The following is a 12,885-nucleotide window of genomic DNA, read 5'->3' on the forward strand; positions in this document are numbered from 1 at the left end:
ATCATCCTGATACCAAAACCTGGCAGAGACACAACAACAACAAATTTCAGGCCAATATCCCTGATGAACATCAATGCAAAAATCATCAATAAAATACTGGTAAACTGAATCCAGCAGCACATCAAAAAATGTATCCAGTATGATCAAGTCAGCTTCATCCCTGTGATGCAAGGCTGGTTCAACATATGCAAATCAATAAATGTAATCCATCACATAGACAGAACCAATGACAAAAACCACATGATTATATCAATAGATGCAGAGAAGGCCTTCAACAAAATTCAACACCTCTTCATGCTAAAAACTCTCAATAAACTAGGTATTGATGGAATATGTCTCAAAATAAGAAGAGCTATTTATGACAAACCCACAGCCAATATCATATTGAATGAGCAAAAGCTCGAAGCATTCTCTTTGAAAACTGGCATAAAACTAGGATGCCCTCCCTCACCACACCTATTCAATATAGTATTGGAATTTCTGGCCAGGGAAATCAGGCAAGAGAAAGAAATAAACGGTATTCAAATAGGAAGAGAGGAAGTCAAATTGTCTCTGTTTGCAGATGACATGATTATATATTTAGAAAACCATTGTCTCAGACCAAAATCTCCTTAAACTAATAAGCAACTTCAGCAAAGTCTCAGGATACAAAATCAATGTACAAAAATCACAAGCATTCCTATACACCAATAAAAGACAGAGCAAATCATGAATGAACACCCATTCACAGTTGCTACAGAGAGAATAAAATACCTAGGAATACTGCTTACAATGGATGTGAAGGACCTCTTCAAGGACGACCAGAAACCACCAGTCAAGGAAATAAGAGAGGGCACAAACAAATGGAAAAACATTCCATGCTTAAGAATAGGAAGAATCAGTATCTTGAAAATGGCCATACTGCCCAAATTAATTTATAGATTCAATACTAACCCCATCAAACTACCATTGACTTTCTTCACAGAATTAGAAAAAAAAAACTACTTTAAATTTCATATGGAACCAAAAAAGAGCCTGTATAGCCAAGACAATCCTAAGCAAAAAGAACAAAGCTGGAGGCATCACATGACCTGACTTCAAACTATACTACAAGGCTACAGTAGCCAAAACAGCATGGTACTGGTAGCAAAACAGATACATAGACCAATGGAACAGCACAGAGGCCTCAGAAATAATGCCACATGTCTACAACCATCTGATCTTTGACAAACTGACAAAAACAAGTAATGGGGAAAGGATTCCCTATTTAATAAATTGTGTTGGGAAAACTGGCTAGCCATATGTAGAAAACTGAAACTGGACCCCTTCCTTATACCTTATACAAAAATTAACTCAAGATGGATCAAAGACTTAGGTGTAAGACCTAAAGCTGTAAAAACCATAGAAGAAAACCTAGGCAATACCATTCAGGACATAGGCATGGGCAAGGACTTCATGACTAAAACATCAAAAACAATGACAACAAAAGCCAAAATTGACAAATGGGATCTAATTAAACTAAAGAGCTTCTGCACAGCAAAAGAAATTATCATCAGAGTAAACAGGCAACCTACAGAATGGGAGAAAATTTTTGCAATCTATCTATCTGACAAAGGGCTAATATCCAGAATCTATAAGGAACTTAAACAAATTTACAAGAAAAAAAAACAGACAACCCCATCAAAAAGTGGGTGAAAGATATGAACAGACTCTTCTCAAAAAAAGACATTTATGCAGCCAACAAACAGATGAAAAAAAGCTTGTCATCACCGGTCATTAGAGAAATGCAAATCAAAACCACAATGAGATACCATCTCACACCAGTTAGAATGGCAATCATTAAAAAGTCAGGAAACAACAGATGCTGGAGAGGATGTGGAAAAATAGGAACGCTTTTACACTGTTGGTGGGAGTGTAAATTAATTCAACCATTGTGGAAGACAGTGTGGCAATTCCTCAAGGATCTAGAACCAGAAATACCATTTGACCCAGCAATCCCATTACTGGGTATATACCTAAATGATTATAAATTATTCTACTGTAAAGACACATGCACACATATGTTTATTGCAGCACTATGTATAATAGCAAAGACTTTGAACCAACCCAAATTCCCATCGATGATAGACTGGATAAAGAAAACGTGGCTCATACACACCATGGAATACTATGCAGCCATAAAAAAGGATGAGTTCATGTCCTTTGCAGGGACATGGATGAAGCTGGAAACCATCATTCTCAGCAAACTAACACAGGAACAGAAAACCAAATACCGCATGTTTTCACTCATAAATGGGAGTTGAACAATGAGAATACATGGACACAAAGAGGGGAATATCACACACTGGGGCCTTTCCTGGGGTGGGGGGCTAGAGGAGGGATAGCATGAGGAGAAATACCTAATGTAGATGATGGGTTGATGGGTGCAGCAAACCACCATGGTATGATTATACCTATGTAACAAATCTGCACGTTCTGCACATGTATCCCAGAATTTAAAGTGTAATAATAATTACAAAAATGCCTCACTGGAGCAAGGGATATGGTCTTCGCCATAGATCAGCAGTTTTCAACTGGGGTGACTTTGTCATCCATGGGACACAGAACAATGAGTGGGGATAATTTTGGTTGTCATAACTGGGCGTGGGAGCTACTTCTGGCATCTAGTGAATGCAGCCCAGGGATGCTGCTAAACATCCTGCAATGCACAGAACAGCCACCACGACAAATAATCACTGTGTCAACGGAAGTTGAGAAACCCTGGCATGAAGGAACCTGCAATAATTCAGAAAGGGTCCCCAGTCCTATAATTAAGTTGAACAAAGAGCAACAAATCAAATTCAGCTGCCCTTGGAGAATGGCATTTCAGGGAAAGCTAGATACCCACTCCATTCTACCACTCCTAGCCCTTTCTGCCAAGCCCAGAGGTTAGCCCCATACACTGAAATAGCCACTCTTTGAGCTGCCATCCCTGCAGTCTCAGAGAGGAATCTGCCTCTCTGTATCCTACCACCAGCATAGAGGCCAGAGCCCTGAAGATGCTTCTTAGAATTGCATGCAACTCCTTGAGAGAGGTGCTTCAAGAATCGTGCATTCAGGCCAGGTACAGTGGCTCACACCTGTAATCCCAGCACTTTTGGAGGCTAAGGTGGGTGGATCACCTGAGGTCAGGAGTTTGAGACGTGCCTACCAAACATAGTGAAACCCTGTCTACTAAAAATACAAAAATTAGCCATGCGTGGTGGCAGACACTTGTAATCCCAGCTACTCGGAAGGCTGAGGCAGGAGAATCACTTGAATCCAGGAGGCAGAGGTTGCAGTGAGCTGAGATTGCACCACTGCACTCACTCCAGCCTGGATGATAGAGCAAGACTCTGTTTCAAAAAAAAAAAAAGAAAAAAAAAGAATTGTACTTTCATAAGTAATAATTCAGCTATACACCTCACCAGAGATTTTACACCAGAAAACTTGGTTTTCTGTGTGTTTGGATTCTGTTCTGATACCTTCTCAAGAGATTTGGAATAAAGACATTATTTTTCATGCTTGTTTAAAAGTCCCAGTAAAATATTAACATTGAGGGAGTGGTTCAGTTGGCTGAAGTTTTGAGGCAGTCTGTCATCTTCCCATAGCCTCCCTGCCCTGTGACAGCCTGATCAAAGTCCACGTACATCCATTAATGGTGACAGCCCTCAGCCTCAACTCCTGTCTTTCCCAAAACACTCCTTCTAAGAAATGAGTGAGTCACCTTGGAGTTAGGGCCAAACTATGGGATATTCCTGGGATTCCCATTATGTCCAATCAGTATTTCTCAGTTCCCCCATTTAAAGAGTTTAGAATCAATGAGGGAGATGGTAGGGCAAAGGGGATAGGCAATGGAGAAGAGGGTTTCAAATGTCCAGCTAGGGCGCTGGAAAATCCCCATATAAGATCTTTTCAAAGATGAGGGCAGCTCCTTCTTATTTTCAAAAATCTGTTACCATGCTGACCTTTTGCCTTCCATAGAATTTGGTTGTTTTTTCCTCTCTGTATCTTTCCTGGTAGAGTTAAGATGTGAAACCCTTACGTGACCACACTTCCAAAGGCAAGATCCTCTACAGATGATCTGTTTTAAAGTTTTATTTCCTTATGTGTCATTTTTTATTTTAATAAAAATGTTACTTTTTTTTTTTTTTTTTTTTTTTTTAGAAAACACAAAAGCACAGAGAAGAAAGTCACCCTCAATCTTACCACCTGAAGATAACCATTAGCCACATTTAGAGCATACCCTCCTAGGCTTTTCTTTTCCTGTGTATTTTTTAAACAAATTTTGCAGTGATCTGTACACAGAGTTTTGTACCCTTCTTTTATCATTGATAACACAGGATCATCTAGCCCAAAATGTCATCTTGTGAACATCTTTACTCAGGATTAAATATTGTCCTTCAATTTCACCACTAAGAGCTGTCTGCCAGTGCTCCCTCTAGAGGAATGTAATTTGGCCAGTGCAGGGCCACCCAAAGTAACAATAATTGACAGGAGGCTGTACTGTCAGCCTATGTCATCGGCTGCTTGGGACAGCATGAAAGGGAGAAATATATAAATTGTCTATTTCTTTTTGTCAAGTAGTATACACATAGAATTGTGCATATATCAAAAATGTATGGCTCAATGAATTTTTCTAAATGCCTGTGTCACCAGTATCTAGATCAAAAACCAGAAACTTACCCATCAGAAGACTCGCTCACACCCTTTCCAGTCACTTCCATGCCCAGTGAGAGAACCATATCTTGACCTCTTATATCACAGATTAGCTGTGCCTGTTTTTTTAACTGTATATAAATGGACTCATACAGTATGTACACGTTTGTATCCAGCTTCTTCCACTCAATATCATGTTCGTGAGATTCATTCATCGTTGCCTGTAGTTGTCTTTTGTTCAGTTTCATTGCTGTATAGTAGTCCATTGTGTGAATATACAAGTCATTTATCTATTCTTTTGGGAGGTGTTTGGATTACTTCCAGTTTGGGGCTATCAAGTATCATGCTATTATGATCGTTTTAGTATGTAGGGTTTTTTTGGTGGGCTAAAATCCACATTTCTGTTGGGTATATACCCAGGACTGGGATTTCCAGGTCATGAGTATGTCTAAATATAGCTTTAGTAGATTCTGCTAAGCAGTTTTCCAAAGTGTTGTACCAATTTGCATTCCTTCCCGTGGTGTATGATTATTCCATTTTCTCCACATTCTCGCCAATCCTTTAAAATAGAGTTTGATGGTAGGAGAGGAAGCGTGTAAGGGGTGGCATTCAGGGAAGATAACCCAGTTGTCTTTCCCAAGACTGGGGTCTAATCTTGTCCATCTGGATATTTCCTGATTCAGTTCACCTTTCCCTGTTTTCTAAATGCCCCGGCAGACATGAATGAGTGTGGAATGAACCCCCGGCCATGCCAACACAGATGTGTGAATACACACGGAAGCTACAAGTGCTTTTGCCTCAGTGGCCACATGCTCATGCCAGATGCCACGTGTGTGAGTAAGTTTCAACTATCAGGCTGCTCTCAATGTTTAAGGTGTGGCTTTTGCCATTTGGTGCTTGGGGAAAAGCTGACTTCAGTGATTTTTTTAAAAAATCTCTAATATTGTTGCCAGCTAAAATGTTTTGGGGCACTTAATTTAAAAAAAAAAAATTATGAAAGCCGGGCATGATGGCTCGTGCCTGTAATCCCAGCACTTTGGGAGGCTGAAGTTGGTGGACCACCTGAGGTCAGGAGCTCGAGACCAGCCTGGCCAACATGGAGAAACTCTGTCACTACTAAAAATAAAAAAATTAGCCACGCATGGTAGTGCACCTGTAATCTCAGCTACTCGGAAGGCTGAGGCATGAGAATTGCTTCAACCCGGGAGTTGGAGGTTGTAGTGAGCCAAGATTGCCTGGGTGACAGAGCGAAACATTGTCTCAAAAAAAAAGTTAAGGTAAAATAATAGGAAATTCACCCGAATTTCAAGTGTATGATTCCATGGTTTTTACTACATTCACAATATTGTGCAACCATCACCCCTATTGAATCCCAGAACATCTTCATCACTCCAAAAGGAAACCGGACCCAGTCACTCTCCACTACCCCTCCTCCAGCCCCTGGGAACTACAGATCTGCTTTCCTGCTCTAGGGATTTGCCTACACTGGATGCTTACTTTATAAATAAAAAGACAAACTAGGGGAAAAATAAATTATATACCTATATCTGCATCTATATATAGATTGCGTTTCCTTGTGAAAATAAGCATGTTGAACAAAATAAGCAGATTGTTTTAGGGAGGTGATAAATTTAAATTCCTTCTCGGAACATCAGTTCTTCCCACAGTTCTTCCCACCAGCTAGCTTTCTCACGCCCCTTGCCCCACTCCCAAAGATTAGTGACAGTTGTTGGAAGTACATTCGGACTCACTCACATTCCTGAAAAGAAAAGCCCCTCTGTGATAAAGAAAAACCCATGTCCTGTGGGAGAGTGAGAGTCTATATCCATTCATTTATTGAGAGGAAAGGCTTTTCAGGTTTTATGTGGCAACTGAAAGGAAAACCCACCCTCCCTGCCTGCCTTCCCTTCTTCCCTTTTCTCTCTCCATCCTTCTTTCCTCTGCCTTACAGCCCCCAACAAACCCAGAGCCTGTGCCGTCGGCCAGCTTCCTATAGTTGCGGAGTTCAACAGACTACCCGGCTGATCCTGGGTTTTCCCAAGATTATCAATCTTGCCTAGTGCATGGCTCACTGCTCCATAGGCTCCTTCTTGACAAAGTGTCCCAACACCACCAGTCACTTAGATCTTCTGTTAGCAAGCAAGCATTTGAAAGCAGGCATTCGAGGGGCCTTTTAAAAAAATCTTTATTATTATAAATTGAACAGAAACTCACACGAAACAAATGCATAGTTTAATGAATTCTTATAAGGCAAGCACACTTGTAACCACCACCAAATAGAACTCAGCCAGAACCTCTTCCTCCCACCCCTCCCTAAAGGGAACTGCTATCCGGCCTTTTATAGTAATCACTTAAAATTTCGAAAAAGATATATGCTAATGGATGTTTCTGAAACATTCCACAAAAGCCTAGTCAGTGCCAAAAAAGATATCTTTCCTCAGATAGAAAGATAGAATTAGGTTAATTTTGAAAATTAATTTTAAAAGAAGACAACTAAAGAGAAAACAAGAAAGAATAAAGGAATAATATAATCATTGGTAGGTGTTTGTTACAATACATTGGGTCTCTTTCTATATATCTAGGGGTTACCTGTGCCTCCCTATTTATATAGCTCAGGGTCGAGATAGCCCTAGACCTCTCTCCTGGATGCTGATTGGATTCCACTTGACTCCTTGGATCTCTTTTGTACAGCTAGATGATTGGCATGTTCTGACACTGGACTGGAACCATATGAGTTTCTTAGCCCCCCCTGCCTTTCTAATCTACACAGACCCTTGCTATGGAAATGGATTTGTGTGAGATAAGTTATATTTAGCAACAAGTGACCAAAGAAAAGCCAAGTAAATTGTCTCATTTACTTAACAAGCTGGAGGCAAGCAGTTCCAGAACAGCTCAAGAAGTCAGTCTCTGTCATCCTCAGAGTATTGATTTTACTCTCATGCGTGTGGCCTCATAGTTACAATATGGCTGTCCCAGCTCCAGATATCACACACACATGGAAAATAGAGAACACTAAGTGGGTACAAGTGATGCCAATGAACCAATGCCTCTTTCATGCCTGTCTCTTTTTATCATGCACTAATATCTTTTCCAGGAGCCCCAGTCCCTCCAGTGGATTTATTTGTATATCTCTTTGGCCACACTTGGTCATATGGCCACTCCTTGCTGAAGGAAAGTTGGGAAAACTTCAGTGCTAGGAATGACAAGAGAAAAGAGTCCAGAATGGCTTTCAGATAGCCGATCAGCTATATCTGCCACATGTTTTAGTTCAGTCACCTAAAAGGCCAAGTCTTGTACTTAAGTGACTCTCACTGAGGCTAGATATGTATGAAGAGATCTCCAGAGTAGATTCTTTTACACTGATTACTTGGGTTGATAATCTCCATCAGCAGTTGCATTTCAACCTATTGAGGCCAGCCAGGTGGCCTCATAAAAGAGAGGCTAGAACACACGCAAGTGGAGAAAGTGATACAGTCTGAGGGGTGTGGGGTGCATGCCCTGCCTAAAGACAGTCAAATTCAGTGCAGTGGCCAAGAAAGCAGACCCTGAGTAGGATTAAGCCCCCGGACCACCAAGGTGCCACCCCTACCGATTCCTTTTGGCTCCCCATTTGGGACTCAGACAATGAAACTTGTCCTATAATGCCATGCAATGTGTTTCATTCAATGGCCCAGAATTTGGTGACAGTTTCTTAGTAAGCTCTTTTTATCATCTTAAGAGAGAAAGGCTAATCCTTGTCTACTTTTTCAGACTCTAGGACATGTGCTATGACAAACTGTCAGTATGGCTGTGAAGACACAGAAGAAGGGCCACAGTGTCTTTGTCCATCCTCAGGACTCCGCCTGGCACCAGATGGAAGAGTCTGTCTAGGTACAGCAGCAGGAATCACCTCCACTCTTCCTTCTCCTTCCTTGACTCCCCCTTTACTGAATCTCTTTTCATTCATCACAATCAGCTTGTTTGACTAGACATTGCAAAATTCTAAAAGTACAGGTTTATATCTGTTTCTGATATATTTTTAGCCACATATGCCCTAGACATATTCTGGGATGCTAAAGAGCACATTTTTCTATTATTTTATATTGCCTTAATGCCATAGTGGAAAAGGGATAAGGATAATTTTAGTATATTTACTATGTACAGTTTATTTAAATTATCATCCAATACAAATTCCCCTACTTATATTTTGTAATTTAATGACTATGATCCTAATTACCATTGGGTTTTATTCTGGGTCCTAGCTAATATTTTCTGGAAAACTATATTTATTGATTTTTTAGGTATAACATTATTAAAAATAGTATATGCCTTCTATATGATTTACATTAGCATGTAATCAATTTCATGTTGTCTTTAAAACTTGCTCTAAGTTGTATGAACTAAGTATAATTAATTTAACTGGAGAAAATGAGCAGATTAAGTCCATCATATTAATTAAGGGAGCATAAAAATTGTTTGTTTGGAACTTTGAATTTAGTCAAATCCATTGGCTTACAACCTTCCTCTCCTGCTCTCCCTTGTCTTATTTTGTGTCTTAGTTTTGGGCTCCGTAGAAGCTGACCCTGAGCAAGTAGTTGATTTGGGAAGTGATCCCAGGAAACACTGGTTGAGGAGTAGGGAAGTAACCCAGAGAAAGGAAGGCACCAGTGCTGGGTGAATACAATGAACGGGTTAAATGAGCTAGGGTCACCTTTGGGAGGCAGAGGGAAGCTACCCCTGAATTTTCCCTCTGGGGTGAAGGTACTGGATATTCATTCATCAACTTCTGCCCTCCATTGATGGGGGAGCTGCTCCGGGACACGACTCTCCAGCACTCCCAGCCTAGCCTGGGTCAGGAGCAAAGCACAATGTCGTATGTGCAGCAGGCATCCTTTGGCAAGTATGGAAACTTACTGAGTGCCGAGGAGCTATGGATGGAGCACCCACAGGGCACCTTCAGCAACTGAAGCAACAGTTTTTTCACTTTGTGCTTTGGTTCCTTTGTGGATTTCAGTTAGGTTCAACTATTGAATTGTATATATTCGTAACACTTAATTACATTGCACGTAATATACATAATATTTAGAGCAAGTGAGCACTTAGCATTAATGAGGGATGCTAAACCAAATCAGAATGTTGAAAGAGTTCTTAATCTTCTGTGATTTAAAGAAGCACATATCAGTATAATTTCATAATCTTCTGCACTGCAGTAGAAATATTTTTCATTCAAGGTGCTAGATGTTTATTTATCCAACTATATATAATGTAAAAAAAAAAAACCACTGCATTTAGAAAACTCATCCAAGTTAAACACTTTTTAAAAATATACATGTAAATTAAAATTTTGTCTCTATTCTTTGAGAATAATCAAAGATTTAATTACATTCACAGGATTTACTACTTTTTAGTATAATAAGACTTATATGACAAGGTTAATTCTTTACCAAACTGAATCTAAATTTCTACCCACCTCTTTGAGTGTTGGGTGCCATTTTTATTGGAAGGGGAAGATGATGTGCATGAAAATGATTGCCAAAAATAATTTTGTTCAACCCAACACTTGTTTATTATTTGAAAAATTCAAGAGGCCAGTCTGGGCAATATAGCAAGATCCCATCTCTATAAAAAATTTTTTTTGTTAAAAATAGCCAGGCACAGGTGGGAAGGGTGCGGAGGGATAACATGGGGAGAAATGCTGGATGTAGTATACACCTAAAGTAAAATTTAAAAAAAATAGCCAGGCATGGTGTGTGCCTGTAGTCCAGCTATGCCAGAGGCTGAGGTGGGTGGATCACTTGAGCTCAGGAGTTTGAGACCAGCCTGAGCAATATAGGGAGACCCCATTTCTACAAAAAATAAATAAAAAATAGCCAGACACTATGTTGCATACTTTGTAATCCCAGCTACTCAGGAGGCTGAGGTGGGAGGATCACTTGAGCCTGGGGAGTTTGAGGCTGTAGTGAGCCATGATTGTTCTGCTGCACTCCAGCATGGGCGACAGACCAGGCCTTGTCTCAAAAGAAAAAAAAAAAAAAAAAAAAAAAAAGCAAGGGAAATAGTAAGACAGCATCAACTTGCATGTTTAAGCCAGATTCAGAAGAACAACCTACCATCTATTTGATTTGACATCTGAAAGTTAAACCAAGCCTGAGGCTTAGTGGATGGGTCAGAATAGCTGTCAGCCCCTCTGTAACCTGACTCTCAATGGTAGAAAAGGAACAATATGCCTATTGATGGCTAAGATTACATCATTACATAATTACACCAGACCCACAATTTATGCATAAGTACATGCCTTCACAACCACATTTCTGTGAGTCAATATTGCAGGGGCCTTGGACAGTCTTACTAATGAAGTAGTTATTTTGTAAAATGAAAATTGTAAAAGTGTGTACATTTGGTTTACTTAAAGCGTAACTATCGGACTCTAGTTTCAAAAATTGTATCTGTTATACAATATACAATATTCACTGAGCTAGGGAAAATCCTCAGCACACATGAAATGTGTAGGTACCAAGCCAGATACATGCTCCCTGCCCAAGAACAGCCAAGGCCTAACAGAAGATGTGAATGTAGGCAATGACATTATGGAAAGAGAATGCCTCTTAAAGAGGTATAAAGTAATATAAATAGATAAAGTAAAGAGCTGTGTCTGTGCCTGGGGGATCTAGAACACTTGCCAGAGGATATGATGTTGGCACCACCATATTATAACCAGTTTCCCAGGTAAAGAAACTGCACGTGTGCATGCACAGTGCATGCTGCGTGTGTGTGTGTGTGTGTGTGTGTGTGTGTGTGAGTGTGCATGTATGCATGCATGTGGCTACTTTTCTTGCTATCACTGACACCTTCTGGTTTTACACCCTAGATATTGATGAATGTGCCTCTGGCAAAGCCATCTGTCCCTACAATCGAAGATGTGTGAACACATTTGGAAGCTACTACTGCAAATGTCAAGTTGGTTTCAAACTGCAATATATCAGTGGCCGATATGACTGTGTAGGTAAGATTCGATGGCACCTTTTCCTTTTTTCTCCTGTCCCCACCAAACCTTTGGGCCTTCTCTGCAGATATTTTGATGTCAATTCAATCTATTAGTTGAACAATCGCTGAGCTGACCAGCTTAACAATAAGGAAAAGATTTTTTTAAACATCTGACATTTAGGGAATTCCAGTGACATCAATTATAAAGCTAGGTCAATAAAGATTTAAAGTAAGGAATACAGCTCTCTTGTGGAAATGACTATCGAGATGATTTTGGTGGGACTCCTTTTAACTTGGCTTTTTGTTTTATGTTTTTGGTTCCATCTCCAGTTACAAATCTAAAAATGGGAACGATGAAGCAGTATTTATATTTGGTAAAAGGAAGAATAACAAGGTCTATGTATTCTTGATCTCAGTGGTCTGTTTATAACAGTTTCCATCAGGGGTGGCTTTAGAGAAATGTATGAAAGACAGGAAGGCCCATGCTCTTTCCTTTCTCCTCTTTCAGCCCTTTCATAGTTCAAGCTCCAAATATAATGTTCCCTTTCCACAGTCATGAAAATCGCTCTCGGATAAGATTCTGGTACCAGTCAGCTATTGCCCTAATCTATGTGAAATAAATATTTTGTTCTGTTCCTTAGTGAATGGATTTCAGGCATCCATGAACAAGTGAGGTGGGGTATTTGGGGAATGCTTGGATGCATTCCTATTGCCCTTTATATACTATAGGATGGGGCCTGACCTATAGAAAGGGAAATTTGGGCTCCCTGTGGATTTCTCTACACATGTGTAACAAAGGCATATGCATGACATGGAAGGCTAATGGTTGAGAAAAAATAGGATTTCTTTCAACCCTATATACTCAGGGCTTCCCAGGACATGTCTTATGTAATCATGTTGGGGCAACACACAATTGCTGTGTTTTGAACCATCTTGTGAAGCTTCCACAGCTCTTCCCTCAAATCTCAAACACAAAAACCATCCTAGAGAGGATCATAAAATCCATGTTTCTCAGGGACTTGGACCCCACGCCCTCCTGCAGACCCAACCAGTCCTGTAATCCTATGATGCTATGTTACAGAGTTTAATCCTGTTTCCTCATACCTAAGGGGAGTTTCCACAGGACAGAGTGGAATCCACATGGAAAGCTTCAAAAGGAAACAAATCTTTGAGACTTTAAAAGTGATTAAGATTAGCATCTGAGCTCAGCTTTGTGGCTAAATTAAAACTAACAGGATATGTTGTATATATATATGTCTACAAATG

The 12,885-nt window shown here is 40.1% G+C and overlaps 1 protein-coding gene across 2 annotated transcripts in view; it reads left to right on the top strand.

Annotated features, from left to right (window-relative positions):
* Positions 1–12,885, top strand: part of EGFL6 (EGF like domain multiple 6) — a 65,621-nt gene that overhangs the window by 28,269 nt on the left and 24,467 nt on the right. For both annotated transcript variants that reach the window (XM_017968758.4, XM_017968759.4), the window contains exons 4-6: positions 5,374–5,493; positions 8,407–8,526; positions 11,504–11,638. In XM_017968758.4, coding sequence (XP_017824247.2) covers positions 5,374–5,493; positions 8,407–8,526; positions 11,504–11,638 — 375 coding nt within the window. The remainder of the gene's footprint in view (positions 1–5,373; positions 5,494–8,406; positions 8,527–11,503; positions 11,639–12,885) is intronic.

Source organism: Callithrix jacchus, chromosome X (genome assembly GCF_049354715.1).
Source record: "Callithrix jacchus isolate 240 chromosome X, calJac240_pri, whole genome shotgun sequence".
Classification (NCBI taxonomy): Eukaryota; Metazoa; Chordata; class Mammalia; order Primates; family Cebidae; genus Callithrix; species Callithrix jacchus.